The sequence below is a fragment of the Pantherophis guttatus genome, chromosome 2 (genome assembly GCF_059756535.1).
Source record: "Pantherophis guttatus breed Tessera chromosome 2, ASM5975653v1, whole genome shotgun sequence".
NCBI lineage: Eukaryota > Metazoa > Chordata > Lepidosauria > Squamata > Colubridae > Pantherophis > Pantherophis guttatus.
Genome location: NC_142064.1, coordinates 219,934,662 through 219,953,707, shown reverse-complemented (window position 1 = coordinate 219,953,707; position 19,046 = coordinate 219,934,662). Strand labels below are relative to the sequence as shown.

The 19,046-nt window shown below is 36.4% G+C and overlaps 1 protein-coding gene across 3 annotated transcripts in view; it reads right to left on the bottom strand.

Moving 5' to 3' along the window:
- Positions 1–19,046, bottom strand: part of CACNA2D3 (calcium voltage-gated channel auxiliary subunit alpha2delta 3) — a 563,616-nt gene that overhangs the window by 171,849 nt on the left and 372,721 nt on the right. For all 3 annotated transcript variants that reach the window (XM_060688326.2, XM_060688328.2, XM_060688327.2), the window contains exons 12-13: positions 10,092–10,170; positions 3,584–3,717 (exon numbers count right to left, since the gene is read on the bottom strand). In XM_060688326.2, coding sequence (XP_060544309.2) covers positions 3,584–3,717; positions 10,092–10,170 — 213 coding nt within the window. The remainder of the gene's footprint in view (positions 1–3,583; positions 3,718–10,091; positions 10,171–19,046) is intronic.

The following is a 19,046-nucleotide window of genomic DNA, read 5'->3' as shown; positions in this document are numbered from 1 at the left end:
GTAAGAAAGTTAGGACTATACATTATGATGCTGCTCATTTCGACACTATTCAGATTTAATATTTACTAAGTAGTTAATATTTAGATTTAATATTTACAAAATTTAATAGAAATTGAAACAATTATAAACATTAAACAATTAAAAGCATACAATGAATCAAGACAGCCCTTATTAAAAACAAGCAGTTAAGCATGTCAGCACCTCCCGCCCAATACATTAACCATAGTCATGGGATAAAGACCTAAAGGGCTTTTCAGAACCTCGGAAGACAGGGAGTCCTTATCACTTGAGGGATGTACCAGAGGGTGGGAAAGTATGAACACAGCAGAATATCAACTTCTTTAGAAAATCAAAATAACAAGTGGTAAATAAAATAACGTTTTTCCCTCCTAAGCAGTGAAACGTATTGAAGAGGATCATAAGAAGTCAAAAAGGCCACGCAGGCTCTTCTCAATGATCTAGAAATGAACCTGTTGCTTTCCCTCATCTAATTAGATACCAATATTTTTTTTGGGGCAACACACAGAAAATGAATGATTTTGCCTCTATATCAAACTTACATGCCCTAGAATATATTACAAGGGCCTGTTTCTGACTCACTCTTACAAACTCCCTAGCAAACATAATGTTCATGTATTGCTGAAGAGATAACAATTATTTTCTTTTCGTCTTCACCAAATGCTCAATAATTATCCACTACAGAGTCAATAACCAATTTGGGATGAATTCTCCAGCAAGAAAAAGATTAGATTTTCTGTCAATAAAGTTCAATAAACAGTAGAGAGTCAGAGAAATCATTTATCTTTCATTCTCCATGAGACAGACAAGAAATAAGGAAGGGTGACTTGAATTCCAAATCTCAACATCTCAAGAAGCAAATGAAAATCCATTTGATAAACTGTTCACATTTTAGTGGATTTAAATTCTGAGAACTCATTTTGTCGCCACTGTACAGGTAGATCAGAATAACATGCTCTCAACTGATATAGTGCTATAGCATAAAGTTCAGGCGTGTGAAGTTCAGGCATCTAACCTGATTTTGTGTGTATTCATGATACACTTGTAAAAAGAGAAAGTGAAAGTAAAGAAGAAAGTAAAGATGTTAAATAAATTAAACTCCTTAGTAAAATATTTGCTAAAGGTAAGACAAAACATAGAAAATTGGTAAGACTTACAAATGTTCATAGTAATAAAATGGGTACTATGTGATTTGTTGTGAGGAACAAATGTAAGAAGGAGCACAAAAGGTTGTGAAAATGAGTGGGTTTTTTTCTCCATTTTGCTAAACGGAAATGAGAGTTTTATATATCAGGAATGTTGTTGGAATGAAGCACTAAAAATTGTTTGTGGTTAAAAAAAAGAAAATATAAAGTCAGGAATGAAAATGTGCTAAATAAATGTGGATGACAAATTGGAAATATATTGAGATCTATTCGTATATAAATAATGATAGAGGATCAAACTGCAAAATAATATTTGAAAGAAGAGTGAATTAAATGAAAAAAGGGGCAAGTCCAAAACAGACTGTGGTTCAACAGAATTGATGAGATCTTCACAAAAAGAAAACAGAGAGCAAAAGACAATTATGAGATGAGGCATAGACATAGTGGAAACAAAAAAAAATGAGAAAAAAGAGAGTCAGATTGGGGATTATGAATTTTAATCCTCCCTTAGATATGAGAGTCAGCTGGGTGATCTTGGGCATATCAGTCCTGGGAAGCAGGCCATGGCAAACCACTTCCAAAATATTGCCAGAATTACAGGGGCTACTCCAAGCAGCCACCAGGAGTAAATACTGATTTAAGGATTACCCTCCCCTCCCCACAAAAAATAGATAAAAAATAGCTAAAAAGGTATGGAGAGCTGTAGTGATATTAGTATTAGCTATACACTTTTTGTCATATGCCCTTAATTTAATTTGCTCATTTTTAAAAATTCTTTTTCACATTATATATAATGTTGCATCCCTGAAATGGAAAAACAGGAGTATGCATGTACATACAGTATATTTAAAGATTAATACTGTATATTGAATGAATACTATAGTATAATCATAAAGAGAAATTGTCACCAGAGAAATTGTTTAGAATTTATAAAAGCACTTCAAATTTATATTTATGTTGAAAATGTAAACAAGAAGAAACATAAAGGAACATATCATGTTTGATAGATGTATCTTAAAAAAGCCCTTATAAATTTCTGGATTTAAATACATAACACTAATTCAGAGGATTTTAATGATTAATTATACAATTGAAACCTGAGGTTTGATAGACAAATAGTGGGGAAAAAATCATGAGACTTCATTTTTCTACATAATATCTGCAGCAGGATTATAGTTAGATTCCACAAACATAAAAAAAAAAAAAGATTCAGCACTATCTACAATGGAAGAATGGTTGGTTAAATTGACGGAACATACTAAGGTGGCTAAATAGACTTTTTGATCAGAGAAAAGTTGCTATCTGTGTTTATTGCTGATTGGAAACCCCTTGTGGATTTTTTTTTCTTTGCATGAAACAGAAAAAAATAATCTTATGGTTTTGATGATTAGATAGGATAGATTAAAGAAGGAAAAGAGTTGTGGTGTAACCATAGAGTAAAAGGTAAAATTTTACTTACTTATAACTGCTGAAAAAAGAAGATTAGAAGCTACTTATTTGTATCTATTTTTCATTCTTTTCTATTTTGCTTTTACTCTCTGCCCCATTTCTTGCATTTTTAGCTTTTCCGTTCAGTTATTAATTTTTCTGTTATTCATGCAACATTTTCAGTTAGAATTGGTTTGTTTATGTATTTGTTTTTTTTTATATATATATATATATATATATATATATATATATATATATATATATATATATATATATATATATGCTATGTTCCTTCAAGAGCTCAGGGTACTTCCTCCCATTTTCTTTTACAGACAACTTTTTGAGACTAGGCCTCAGAATGACAGTCTTATGTTCTCTCTCTTTCTCTTATAAACGACGGATTCATTTCAACTCTTCTACTTCTTGGCCAAAGCTAATTATGTTAGGGAATAATGAAAGTTAAGGTCCAGTTCATTTTGAACAATTTCATTTTTACTATACACAATTCTGGTGCTGTCAAACATTCATCAAGTCTGCCTTGACTCTGAACACATTACATTATTCGTTCTTGCATAAAATATGTAGACTAGAAGACCGTCAAAGGATTCTTGTATCCTTGTCAGCAATTAAACAGTCACCAATTTTTGCTTTACATCATAACAAGCATGATCCTGCTCTTTGCCCTATAGAATTTTTGATAATTGAAAAACCAGTTGATACAATACATACTTCCTCTGCATGTTTGTTGGGCAACATGGCAGCTTTAACAGCCTCTGATACAGGGGATTTAACATTTATTTAAAATGAAAGCCTTTCCATCAAGTGCTTCAGCTGCAGAATTAAGCTCATTTAACATATGTAAATATTAGCAGCATTTGCATAACCCTCATTTAAAAAAAAGGAGCAGAAAATGTATTACAACACTGGAGCAAAATTATTTGATACTTTACATATAAACAGGATTTATCAAACATTGCCTCTTGCAGACTTACAGTACTGTCGACATAGGCTTCAGTCCACACTACATCATGTTCTTGATCAATCACTTTAGGTCGACTGAGCACATGGAGATATTCCATAACATTTTCTTGCACATCAGCTAGAGTAGAGATCTGAGTGAAAAACCCTGGATATATTTGAGCAGAGAGAAAAAAAATGTGGTCATTCAGACATAATCAAATGAGAAATACACATAAAAGTTATAAATATCTTTTCTCTCGGTGTTAAAAGGAACAGGGTGTAGGGGGGGGGGGAACCTAAAGAGGGAAAAAAATTGACCAAGGAAGAAGCCCTGTCAAGTTTTAATTTGTGAAAGCACTAGTCTGTGAAATGATATGTCAGTCCAGAACAGCTCCATTCCTCTGAGTGTTCTACCCCATTGCACAGCTGTCCTGACTTTTTTTCCTTCAGTTCCAAGTCAATTTTTTCAGCCTCAGGAGAAAGTAAAAAAGGAGGGAGTTCGTTCTTAAAGATAAATGCTTATGGCAGAGTTCTATTAACTTTTACTCCACAACCTTTGCAACTGCCAAGTACCACAAATATGAGGGCAATATTTTTAGCTTTATCAAAATCTATCCCTAACATTCTATACCTGAATCAGAGTTTTAGTGCTTCCCGGCAGAGTGTTCTAATGTATTTCTTACATAGTCCAGTTATCCATGCAAGAACCTCATCTATGGTAGCATGAAGTCCTATGTACACATCCACAAAACCACACACTTCATTCCTCAGGGCATCATAAACTATTGGAAAAAAATCCATGACTTATTCTATGAGGACTTGATATATCAAGAATAAAGGAAATTTGCTTCAACAAATAATGTTTCACATTACTGAAAGTGCTTGAGTATGAAATGAAAGAGGCAAAACATACAATTTAAAATCATCAGGTAATTTGGTTTTTGGTTTTTTTTGCAGATTCAAGCATTTTATTCATTTCCCAAGTTTAATTTTCTGCCATAGAATGGATTGTCTACATTTGGACTTTCCTGAAAAACTGATGCTCAAACTTGGGAATCATAGGGTAGATACAATGCAGCTTAAAAGTTATCTGCATTTTTCAAACAGTCAAAAATCCAAACAGCTGCTTTTTCTCAGGTGGCATTCAACTCCTTCTAATCTGAAGATGTTAATGCATTAACTTAAACTATCATGGATTACAAGGACTCTCAGCAATTTTGAATAATACATAAACACCAATAATAAAATCAGAAACAATCAAAGCCAGCAATATTAGCAGTCTGTTTTCAGAATGTATTTTTAAGGTCTTTTAAAAAGCCAACAATAGACCCTCAACTCATCAGGAAGCACACAGCAAAGAATGGGGGCATCTTCTTAGCTCAGAGTCATTTTAAGACAAATCCATGGCAAGTATAGGTGAACTTCTTTAATGTCAGGAAGGGAAGTCAGAGAACCATATAGAGAGAGATGCTTTCTTAAATAACTTAAACCAGAGCTATATAGGGTTTAACTGGGAAAGACTGAGGGCAAAAGAAGAATGGGACAACAGAGAACATGGTGACTGGATGGAGTCATTGAAACAGTAGGTGTGAACTTAAATGGACTCCAGAGGATAGTTGAGGACAGGAAGGCCTGGAGGAATGCTGTCCATGGGGTGCTGCTAGTATGTGTGTTGATAGTGATGTTCAATAATATCTCAAAAGACCACTTGTCAAGATTAGTTCATTTCCAGACACCATACTGGTGACCTGATGCATTTTTCTGAGCCCGTTTCTCCTGAATTGTTTGTTTGTTTGTTTGTTTGTTTTATTATTTATCTATTTATTTATTTATTTAATTGGTTTTATTTATTTATTTATTTAATTATTTATTTTATTGGTTTGATTTATATGCTGCCCTTCTCCGGAGACTCACGGCGGCTTACAATGCATTAAGCAATAGCCTTCATACTTTTGTATATACCTGCTTAGTAGGGCTTCCCCCCCCCCGCCAAGCGGTGTTCTTTTTTGTACAAAGTCAGCTTATTGCCCCCACAATCCGGGTCCTCATTTTACCTACCTCGGAAGGATGGAGCCTGGTGAGATTTGAACTCGCAGTAATTGCAGGCTGCTGGCAGCTAAGTGCTACTTAACAGCACTTTAGTCCGCTGCGCCACCAAGGCTCTTCAAAAATGCTTGATATACAATCCATAATTAGACAAACTAATGTCAAATAAAAAAGGTCTGCCAAATGACTGTAGTGTGGTACACTTTTTTTTTATTAAGATACACTTAATAGTGGTTCTTTTGTTTGTGCCAAGCTAAAAAATTATAGTCTGCCTTTGTTTTTACAACTGGTAAATTTTCAGTTGTATGACTGCTAATCTATTCCCTTCAAACCTGGTATGCTGAACCTCTGCAAAACTTTATTGAACATTGGATGGTCCTGGTAATATCTGCAATTTCTTCTCCCTTCAGGCTCATTCTCCTCCAGGCTATTGGGGAGATCACTGTAAGTTCATTAGCTATTCTACAGCAGTGTTGGGATCTTGACTGTTTTAATGTATTTCAAATGGGTTGTCGCTCTGCCTCATTAAGCTCACACTCCCTCAAGATATGCCCTACTTTTTACAGCTTTGGAAAGTTAGAGTCAAGATAGGAGGTGGAGGTCTCATACAGCATGGTGTAAATTTCTAGTGATCCAGTTCTGGGGAAATAACTTTGTACCCTACAATCCATTCATTTGGAAATCTTGTACAAATCTTTCATCTCTGCTAGGTGCTTCCAAGGGGAAAATCACCACAAGGAAAATTGATTTTGGGGTCAATGACCTCTGTGACAGCTATACAGTTTGACTTATCCATCTGTGCAGGAATTAAAAGCGTTTTCCACTCCTTCTCCGATTCTGCAGTCCAATACTGCCAGGCCCTGTTGGGGTTTTTTTGCAACTATTATCCTTCACTCCCCAAACACCCCAGGATTTAGCAAAGCTATAATTGATTAGGGTAAACTCTTAAAAATATAATTCCATGATGAAAAAAAAATGCTAGAAAGACATTGTGTAGAATCCAAAGATATCAGTTCGACTGCTGTCCCATGAAGGATGCCACCTTCTTCTTCAGGCAAATGTTGCCTATGTGTTAATAAAACAATTTTAGAAGATGCTGATTTATTCACACACACACACACACACACACAGTATTAGAAGCATGTACTTTTGTTTTAAAAGTGTCAAAAGAAACAATTCATATTTACATGGATATAGAACCAGGAACAAAATGCAGCTCTCCTTAGATAATCAAGAAAAAAATTAAATTTGGCAAAAAAAAATAGAATAAAGAAAAAAGTAGAAGAGAAAAACTTAATCAGATGCTATGTTTTAGAGGTGTAATTTATTTCAATTTAATTTAAATTATAGTATTTAAATACAGTTAATATAATTCCTAATTCAATGTTTTTGGTAATTTTGTCTTATTCCAATTTAGTTTTGTCATCTTAACAAAAAAAATCAATTTTCAAGCACCTTTTGGGAGGCCACACCAAAAGATTTTGGGTAGCCAAATTGGACAAGGAGAAGTTTCATTTCACTCTGGTCCAATTCACATGGCTCCTCTGCTTAGTTATTACCACACTACAATGGATAGCCTCTAAATCACAATTGCTACTTACTCTGCTTGATACAAGATAAGCACCAGATAGTCACTGGGAGCAGGCATGTAAGTGACAAAATGTGCATGACTTCATCAAGCAAATGCTTCAATTTACATACTCGTATCAAATTTTGGGATGGAGTATGCAATGAGTATGTGAGGTCGTGATGATAGTAGAGCTTATTATAGATGCCACTGACTCCCGGGTAGAAAAAATTATCTGGGGGGTAGTCAAAAGATGTGGCTGAAGGAGGGGAAGTGCCAGAAAGCACTGTGTTCAAAATCCCAAACTAAAGGCTTTTGCTGGATCATCACAAAGTGTGAATACTAAGAAAGTAGGTTAGTAACCTTCTGATATATTTCCAATTTCTTCCCATTATTATTAAATTGTAATTTTTAAAGCCTCATATGGGACTTTTACAGTGAGACAATTAAAAATAAGAACACAAAGATAAACTGCCTTCCAACACTGCAAAATTATAGAACAATATATGATCTTTTGGCTTGATGACCAATAATGTATGACTAGTGATTGGGCAAGACTCTTGAAAACAACCATTATGAAAGGAAGTGCCTTTTCATTAACAGATGTCCTTAGATCTTTATCAGGCATGGGTAATGCACTGTCTGAAAAGTGAACATACTTTGGAATTAACTAAACTGCCTTTGAAAAACTTGTTTCAAAGGATTCTTGTACAGTGACTAAGTTTAAATCCTAGTGTGCAATATTAGTTGATTAAGACAAATCTTTAAAAGGATAATTTCCATCAGATGGGCACCAAGAGTGGTTAATGCAGTAATGCATAACTAAATGAATATAAGTCATTTAAATGTCATGTGGCGTGCACACATACATAAGTGAGAAAACCTTAGTACACATGTAATGGAGCTGCAGAATAAGCAAAGCATTTTTATTATTTTTACTTCATGGCACCGTATTATGTGTTTTGGAATCACAGTTCTGTCATTATTTATCAAGAGATACATCTGCTTTTTGTATCTGATGCCTAATGAGTTCTATGCAACAGTGGGATTTGTTATGGCTCCACAATCTTTAGAAACAAAAGGATGAACTACACTAAACACAGATGCTTCATGGTCAAGAATTTCCTATTATTTTAAAATCAACTAGAAACTCCCAAAGCTGCAGTAAAACCTGATGAAATGATATTAAGCAAGACAATTTTCACCTACTATCTCTTTGCAGTAAATATCCAGGCATTCCAATTTGTGGAGTCAAGTACATCATATAATGCATGTGTGTCTATATCTAAGAGAGAGACCAAGAAAAAAAAATCTCTCATGTCACACTGAACTTGGCCCTTGCTTTCTCCCTTTAATATGCAAAATCTTTATTTTCCTTGGTAGGATTCTTTGGTTTCTCTATGTAAATCAAAAACTTCCTTCCTTCCTTCCTTCCTTCCTTCCTTCCTTCCCTTCCCTTCCCTTCCCTTCCCTTCCAAAATTTCATTTAATTATTTTATATTACTTGTCTCTCCTTCCCTGCAGTTCAGAGGCACAAACAATGCCTTACTGGGACACAGACCATGAGATTCATTTTATATTTAGGAGTGAATTGATACTCGGTCTGTTATTTTCTTGTGGTCACAATTATTACAGGGGATGTTTGCATTTGGCAAAACTACATTATTCAATTTTAAACAAGAAAGCTGCCAAAATTGAATATTTACATTATTCAATATAGGCAAAAGACAAACAAAATTATCAACTAACATCAGGATATAAATTATGTTCTAAACACTTAGAAATTTTATCCACTCAACCACCTAGGAGAAAAGGTTTTGTCAACTCTTTAGTTGCTTAGGGAAGATTTTATTTGGCAAGATGTTCTATAGAACTGGCACCAAACAAAATATTGTATATTTCTGCTTTTTTTCTCCTATAGACCAATTCTGCTTCCAGATATCTGGGATCACCAGAACCTCTCCAGCATATAATCATATGGATTTTTATTTCAGTGTTTCTCAACCTCAGCAATTTTAAAATGTATGGACTTCAACTCTCAGAATTCTCAAGGCACAATGCTGCTTGCAGAATTCTAGGGATTTGAAATCCAGACATCTTAAAGTTTCTGAAACTGAGAAATATTGGTTAATTTTACTGGCAGAGTGATTTACTGCCAAGTAAACATTCATAGAATGGCAATCTTGCAAAGAGTTCATACTAGGCTATGTTTTTAGGCAGCAGAATCAAAGTGGCGTAATACATTGCAAGCTAAAACCCAGTATTTTTCATTAAATCTAGAAAGTTAGTGTGAGTAATGACAATTGAATGATGTTGATAGAATAACTCAATTTCCCTTGGACACCAAGTGCATTATTTTGATTCAAACAGTTGCATTTTACTGAAATGCTTGCAAAGATTTCATTTTTCCTATCCAGAAAGAAACAGTGATATATAGATTCTGCATAATATTGTGAGTAGAGTTAATTGGACTGGGATGAAAAACCTGGTTCCAAAGTTACTTACTTGAAAATCTGGCCACTGTACAATTCCTGCAGCCATATAATTGCAGCCCAGGCACTTGTGCCTGACTCCTGATTATGACATTGCAGCACATCACAGTTATATAATAGCAATTTCTGACACTATTCCATAAGCAAAGTCAATGGGAAAGCCAACAGGAAATCATAGTTACACAAGACTCTCGCTTAACAACCCACCACATTTCTTGCATAACCATGGCAACTGGGACTACTACCGCTAAGTGCTGCAATCATGTGACATTGTATTTTACAAAGCAATTCCGTTTCCAATTGCCAGAGGCCATGTGTCAATCTATTAAACCGTAACAAGGACTCAGATGCATTTTGCCAGGTCATTAAAGGTCCAAGAAGAACCAATCAGAGTAGAGGGGATAAGCATATTTTGCACAGACTTGATATACCCACCTTTGTTGGCACAAGCCATCCATTTGAGATTATCTGCAAAGGCAGCTTCTCTTCCTATCAGGTAGGTGAAAATGCGAACCTGAAAATATAATTGTGTATTATTATAACAGAGCTTCATTTACAGGATATACTTTATATAAACTTTGTATTAAGCAGATTATAGCACCAGATAAAAATACCGAAGAATTGCAAACACATTCTATTGGAATTTTCTTCTGAGCGGAATGAGCAATAATTCACACATCTACAGATTTTGGTCTCTCTCTCTCTCTCTCTCTCTCTCTCTCTCTCTCTCTCTCTCTCTCTCTCTCTCTCTCTCTCTCTCTCTCTCTCTCTCTCGCACACACACACACACACACACACACACACTTTTGGCATTGTCTAGAATTATAAGCAAATTTAAAATGAAAAGGTGTCATTTTGGAAGTTTAACGTGAAATCACATGACTGAAAATGTAGTACTTTGCTCTGATCCCAAGTTTGCATTTAATTACTGTACTATCACAAAAGTCTACTGCCTATGCAGAAACATGAGGTAAGCTACTGGCAAAGCTTCTATCTCTCAAATGCAGTAATACAGTAATATTATTCCCACAATAATGATAATTTTTTTTCAACCAAAAGAGCTATCCAACACTGACTGTTTCTTCGAGGTTCATAAAGTCAAAGCTTAGTTCCTCCACTCTCAATTACATGAGAAAATAGTTGGAAACATAAAGTTCAATTTGCAGTCCAAGAAAAATTCAGGTTATAAGTATTTCAGTCCATTAAAAATGACATATTTTTGTGTTGCTACTTATCCCTGACAATCATTTACTTGGGAAAATACTCAAGAGTATTCAACCAGAGCCTTCTAACTCTAACTTCCCAAGGAAACCAGGAAAATCATCACCAGAGACAATTTTCTTACCTGAGTTGATTATTTTGTTTTACTTTTTCCATTCAGTTTTAATTAAAATTTTAAAAAAGCAAGTGTCCTAAAACCCATTTGAAAAAATGAAAAGAACTGGTGAGCCAAATCATCTTGATTTTACAAAATGGGTATGAGTCAACGACGGATTCCCCCACCCCCAATAAAGAAGGCAAAGACATCCTAGTCACTTCAAAGAACTGCAACTATGCATAAATTCAGCAGCGATAGCTAAATTGGGCAAAAGATTTCCAACAGCAATAACCAATTCTGCTCTGGACTTTCATCTTGAAGGAGATAATCTCCCTGACTTTTCCTGTCCCCCCACATGCCTTTCCTGCCTTACATGGCAATTCTTGTGTACCCCCACATGCCATTCTTGATCACACCACCTCTTGTGGACCATCCAAAACCTGTATGGCAGCTTTCACACAGGGCCAAGCATTCCCAGGCCTCCTTCCCAACCCTCATTGCCCCCTATACACCATTCCTAACTCGTGTGGCACCTCTTGCACTTCTCTGTGATGGTCAGGTAGCCTTATCCAGTTGCACCACACCCTCTCTCCCTTGCCTGGCCCATGTGTCACCTCTTACATATCCTTAAGACCCTCACAGATCCCTATTGACCCACATTACCCAAGCAACACCCTATGTCTTCTGAAACTTGGTTCTGCCCTTAAAGATAGGAATCCAACACTGACTTCAATCCTAACTCTTTCTAGCTGTTTTTCAGCCCGGAAAATCCTAAACTTAGAAAGCTCTCCACCCCGTTGCTATACCCACCAAGAATTAGTTCTTAGTTCTTCTGATCGTCAGGCTTATTCACTTGACTAACACAGATATTCCATGCGCAGAACATTACCCAACATCAATTTGGGTGCTGGCACTGAGGTAGCATCCTGTCCCAGGTTACAGACTAGTATATTATTTCCTGCAGCCAATTAAAATCTGAAGTGCTTTTCCTGGCTTTTCCTATGAGTCAGTTTTTCATTACTTACTGCAGCTGTTACAAAGAATCAGCAAGCTAATCAACCAATGTCAAATCAAGAGGTGCTTTAAGAGAGCTGAAAATCTTGCCCAACAGCAGCCAGATAGGCATGAAAACTTCTTCCTCTATTTCTGGTTTTAAAAAGCAATGAAGCTCACCAGAAACATCCATCATATTGAGCTAAAGAACTGAGTCTGCCTAGTCCATACATAAACGGTGGCATATATACAATATATAGTCCCATTTCTTATTTCTTGAAATCATATCTCATGTTGATGGGCAACATGGATGGACATAATAGTTACATAATAGGGCCTCTAGGAAGAGAAGAAAAATACCTTTTTACCTCAGAAGTGACCAAACCATAGCAGGAATAAATCAATAATAATGCAAACCTCTTTATAGAATTGTATACCACAGGGGTCCCCAACCACCAGGCTATGGATCACTAAAGGATCTTATGCCATTCAGAACTGGACCGTAGAAGTGGCGTGTGAGCGCACATGAATGCATATCCACTTGAACAAGCAGTGAGTAAGCACATGAGCTCGCACTGCATTTGCATGAGCGACAGGTGTGTGTGCCCGCCGCTTGTGCGAATGGAGCTGCACGTATGAATGCACTTACCTGCCACTTGAGCAGAACCATCCCCTCCCCCCACACCACCCCTCACTGGTCCACAAAGCTGGAAAGGTTGGGGAACTCTGATGTACTCCAAGAGATCTGCTTCCTTTTTACTGTATATCCTATCAGAGTAATCCACATATATTTGCTCTGTTGAGCTTAACTGCTCACCTAAGCACAACTGCACTATTGTAAGCAAAATGTTTAATCTCAACAAGAGAAGGAAATAGTACCATCAGATTTATATCCAACCCCAGTACATAAATTGTCACCGGTGCTTATCTCAGAAAAGAATGTGCCGAAATACATTCTAAATAGAAAACAAATCAATTGGAGAGATTTATGTCTAATGGTCTTCTTTAACTTACACATACTCAAACAACCATGTCCATAATAGAAGTAGAATACTCTGAGCTGTAACACAGAGAAAGATGTGGCATCGGGCAGAAGTACCAGAGAAATGGAATTCAAGTCATTAACTTTGAACAAGTCTACTGAAGATCACTATGAAAAAAAGGGCAAAGAAAATGGTTTTCTCCTTCTGTCAAATATGCATGTATGTGTACCTGTGTCTGTACCCACACACACGTGCAAATATTGAATTCCAGAAAAGATGTGACATTTCTTCTTATTTATCACAAGTATGTTGCACTTCTTGCATATTATTTGTGATTTAGAAAACAACACACGTCAGAATTCCCAGTCTTACTATAGGCAGCACATTGTACAATGATTTCTTAACCAGCCTTTGAAGGCAACATGCCAACTTCCCAGAATTACAAACTTTCGCTAAGCCACTTTTCAAAGTAGAAACTACAACATGAATTGCCATTATTACTCCCATCTCGATATAAATGTTTTTTTCTGGATAGGTCCCTGTTTTGCTTACTTCTATTTGAATTTAACTAGATTCCTTGAAAAGAATTTAGGCTAACAGGGCTCTTTACCTACTCTGATTTACAAGCAAACCTTATAGATCAGGGGTGGGCAACTGTGGCCCTTTTACAACCTGTGGACTTCAACTTCCAGAATTCCTGAGACAGCCAAGATGTCTCAGGAATTCTGGGAGTTGAAGTCCATAGGTTGTAAAAGGACCACAGTTGCCCACCCCTGTTATGGATACATCTACTATTAGGATGGGAACTTTCCAGGGTAAAATGCACTTACCTTCGCTACTGGATTGGAAATGTGAGCGTGCTCACTACGCTCACATGTGCCTCTTCTGTGCATGCACAGAGTCTTCTGTGCATGTGCAGAGGGTCAATAATGGGATGTAATGACATTCCGGCGGGGGGCGGAGCCTCCTGTCGCTGGCCCTACCGGCTCGCATGAGCCGGATAAATCCGGCTGGATTTCACTGCTGGAACTTTCATTATTTCAAACAGAAAGGAACATGTGAAAAGAAAAGAGAAAAAACCCCCTAACGAATGTAATCTACTAAGTATTAATATATTAAGCAAGTAACTTAGTTATTTACCGGTACCATTTTTTCAGTAAAATGTGTATTCTTATATTTCATATTTCACAAATTTCTTGTGTCCAAGCACACTTGGCCAATAAAGAATATTCTATTCTATACTATATCCTTTGACCTTAATGATCATTAATGATAGCATTAATAAAGCATAGTTGTGGATCATTTTACCCTTGCCTTTCATTTTAGAATAAACCAAGATATAAATCAGTTCATTGGTCACCTTTAATTATAGGTCAGACTGATAAGCTAATCAATATAATTAATTCTTGGACAATTCAGAAGTAAAACCTATCACTCTATCACTGGCATATTTTACACAGGGCAATCAGCACATTTTAAAGGACACACTTGCCACAATTAATGTCACTTCTGAATGATTCTACTAGTAAGTTACTTAGGTATGGAAGCAATAAATACCGGTAGGCTATATGCAAAGCATTGGACGACATCATTATCTAGATGGGCTAATGTCTATGGAGATTCTCAGTCCTCCATGTCTTGGTTGTCCCAAAGGTGTTTTTTCAAGAGGCAACTGGACTTTCTGGTTTTTCTTTGAATATGTTTCACTTCTTATCCAAGCTCTGAAGCAATGAGAAGCAAAACGTCTTCAAAGAAAAACCAGAAAGTCCAGTTGCCTCTTGATAAAGCACCTTTGGGATAGATGGGCTAATCTTTTCTAAGCAAGACTTTCATGGTATGGGACTGGGCTATCTAAGGCACAGTCTCTCCACACTTACAAATTGGTACACTCTGGGCTAGTAGATGTTGCCTTAAATAACTATGGCCCCTTTATGACTTGTGGACTTCAACTCCCAGAATTCCTGAGCTGAGGTCCACAGGTCATAAAAGAGCCATAGTTCCCCACTCCCACCTTAAATGAAACCAGTAGAATAATCATTGGGTGTCTGAAATATACTTCCCTAGGCAAGTCCACCATTTAAACAGTATTGCCTCTCTCCCCTACCCCTACCCCATTCATACAGAAGCAGCATGTATTAGTTCCCCAGATATTAAAATCTAAGAAAGTTTCCATAGCTCAACGCAAGACTTTGATAAATTTAAAAGTAGAGTGGACTTATGGAAACATTGGATGGAACCTGCAGAGAAGCTGGCACCTGCCCACAAATATAACTGGAAAGTTTAGAAATTGTTAAATAGACTGTGCACGGGGACAGGAAGATCAAGAGATACTTTGAATAAATGGGATACTTGGTGACTTCTGCTTATGTGAATATGGAGAACTGCAGACTACCACACACATGTACATGTGCTCTCTGTGCCCTGCCCAATGTACTCTTGAGAACCTTATGACCTCACAACAGATTGCAATTAATGTTGCACGCTTCTGTGCAGATACCACCTAAATTTTACATATTTCAAAGTCTATGTTCTTACGTTTGTATTTATACCTATGCATAAAATTTTAATAATGGAGCTTGTGACATGAATAAATAATAATAATAATCAGCCTAGCCCTTTAGATCTTGCAGAAAAGGGCTGTAGGTGCATTGGGCAGGGGTCTACAACTGGCTGGGTCCTAAGAGACATGCTTGCCTGATGGAACATCATTCCCTCCAAAATTAGATTAACCCTAATTTGATATTTCATTTGATATTTTGAAAGGACATGATGTGTTTTAACTCTCTTTTAGTTAACTAGTATATATTATAATTAGTTAGCATTCTTATTAGCTAATAATTAATTAGCATAGTTAAACAGACCGTATAGTTATCATTGTGCTTCTTCTTTATCCTCTTGAGCACCATTTTGGCAGAAAGGTAAGATATAAGGTCTATCAATCTTCAACATTAACAAGCCATTAATCACACCTGTTTCCCACTCTTCTTGGTCCAGCAAAGGGGGCTTAGTTGTCCACTTTAATGAGCCATATAAAATTGCCACAGCCAACCAATTTTCCACATTTAATGCATGACCCAGAATGAGAATTATATGGATCTCAGGTGCTTGGGAGAGATGCCAAAAATGAAATACCTTAATTTTCAACCTTAAACCTAAGAACACTTAAAGACTACTATGGCTTGTACAGTTTATTCTCTTGTGGAAAATACAGCGTATTTACAGGAAGAAACATTAGTTTTCCATCATGAATGCTGTTTTATGTAACTTTGATATACTGGACCACAAGCAAATCATGTAACAAAAGCAAGCATTAAAATAAAGACTGGCTTTATTTCAGTTTCATATATCATATTTTACATCCATATCTGTGCTCTGTAACTTTTACTGGCTTGCTACAATTTGGCATTAAAAGGAAGTTCAATTAATTAGTAATTGTTTTATTTTTTTCACTGAATATTCTCTCCACAAGACATTTTTATTGTTGCACCTTGCCTGAAATTAAATGACAGATTTAATTGCATAGGCTTCTATCCAAATCCTAGCCACGTCTTTTCAGCTAATTTGCTACCCATACAGGTTTGAAAGATTTGAAGATTATAAATTACCATTATAAATTAGAAGTCTGATTGCTACATTTGGGAATAAATTCTGAAAAAAAAGAACAGCAGCTGAAAAGACAGAAATTATTTATTACTATATAGTTTTAATTGTGGCCATCCTCCAGGGGGCTTAGGCCTGCATATCACCCTTCCTCCAATCTCCCACCCCACATAGTGTGAGTCTCATAACATGTCTGTGAAATAACTTAAGATGAAAGACAGTGATGAGTTTATTCTTCCATAGTAGCTTCACGTCTAAGTTGGGAGTGTTTAAATCCAAATCTTCTCAATTAATTTTATCACATTAATTCTCCACTTCGTTGGATATTTTTTGATTTAGTATTCTGAGTGCAGCCCTTTTCAGAGGTCATTATGAAGAATGTGCTCAAATTTATAACCCAAGTGTAGGATTGTGTGAATGGATACTGTCTTTTATACCTCATTTGGCCTCTATTTAATTCCCCTCTTAATAGCTTTGCACACAGAAATAAGTACTAGAAATGAGCAGCTTTGGTACCTATTGTATGGATGTTTCCTATGATATGCAACCCAGAATAAGATCCTTCTCTGTAGATATTCACACCGTGTATAGGTACTTCAGAAGCTGTGTGTGTCATGTATACTGCAGAGTCCGGAAGTTAATGCTCATGAGGAATGGTTGGAAGCCATGGGCATATTTAGCCTAAAGAAGATGTAGTAATTATTTCAGCATATGAAAGGCTGTTAGACTATGGGGCAGAATTGTTTGAAGTTTTTCCAGAATATAGAATAACAATAAATAGGTTTAAATTACAAAATTTTGACTGGACATCAGAAAGAACCACCTTGGGAAGTGGTGGACTTGCCTTCATTGGAGCTGTTTAAATAGGGGCTGAATGGCCATCCGTTAGAAATTTTGCAGTAATGCAGTCACACACGGGGTAGGCATTGGGCTTGAAGATCTCTTAAGATTCCTTCCAACACTTATATTCTATGAGGTACTTGTGGACTGCCACTCCTTGTTTAAATATCAAATATTTATGACCTGATATTAAATATTAGTAGATATTTAAATATTCAATAAATAGTCCATATGTGGGCTGTTTGGGGAATAAGAACTGTAGGACATCAGCAATAATAGTTTATTTTGAAAATTTGTGTTGCACGATTCAAAGCACAGTTTTTCCAGACTTTAAGCTACTTTAAGTAATATTTGAATAGGACTATCATCGCCCTGGGTTAGTGAAAGCAACGGCCTTCTACCGACAGAACCCTCTAGCTGTTGGTTAAATTTTGACTACTGAAAAATTAAGATGTGAAGCTATCATTTGAAATGCATTTGCCAAACAAGATTTATGTGAAATATAATTTATATACCCAGCATGGAGCAAATTACAATTAAAGCAATTTTCTGCCACTCCAGTTTCTCTGCAGCAATTCTCCAGGGACTGGTCACAGCTCATTAAAATAAGGCAGGGTTTCACTGAATGCCTGGGCTCTTACTCCAGGAATTCACTAATCATGATTATGCATGTTGTTTACAGCTAATCAGCCTCTTCAGTACTTGACCATAAGTTGTTCAGGAGGTTTCTTGAGAGTAGATCATTTTTCTTCTCCCATTCTCCCTCTTTGAAAACTTCTCCTTCTCCTCTTTCTCTTTCTTTTGTCATTTTGTTTTAGCACAGAACATTAGCTCAGATGATCCTAAGCATGTCCTGCTAAAGTCTAAAAGTCCTTCTTGAAAGTGGATTTAGGACTGCAGCTTTAATTAGAGGCAATATTACGGGATGCTTCATCTAACTGCTGACAGTGGAAGGTTCATTATTCCCTATTGCATGATTTTGGGGCCCCCAAGTCTTTGCTTGATGTTCAACAGCTGTCCAAGTAATAACCTTAACTACCTCGGTTTACATGAGGGGAAGGAGGGCTTTTGGCTCTTAGCTGCCAGGAAAGAGAGAGGGTGGGGTTGCTCACAGCTGAAAGCCATTTTTGTGGACAACCCAGGCTAGAGATTTTTCCTGTTTCTTTGTGCTCCTCAGAAATTGCTGTTACCTTTATAGGAAAGGAGGAGAGGAGGGGAGGCTGGCTGGATTGTTTTCCCCAGTCACTAAAACAACAATCTAAGTCCTTTCCATGTTTCCTCCAAATGGTGAAAATATAACTGGAATGTAGAGGAGAGGCAAGTATTACGGAAAATCTTCAATTAAAAAAATATTGCTAACTTTATCCCTGTCTTTTTCAAATATGTGCTGCACTCTGTATTCAGATAAATGAAACCCAGTGGTATTAGATAAGGGGTGATTTGGTTGAACCTACATGAGAAGAATTGTCCATGTTCATATTGAGTTGAAAAAGAGATAAATGGAAAAATGTAGTTCCAATGCTCAGCCATCCAGTGATGTGTCAGGCAAATAAAGTATGGAATTATAAAAATCAAAGATGGCAGGTCATCAATATTAGAAATAATGCTTCATTTGCTTAGATTATATTGAAGCAATAAAGGCATTTTGATTTTTGA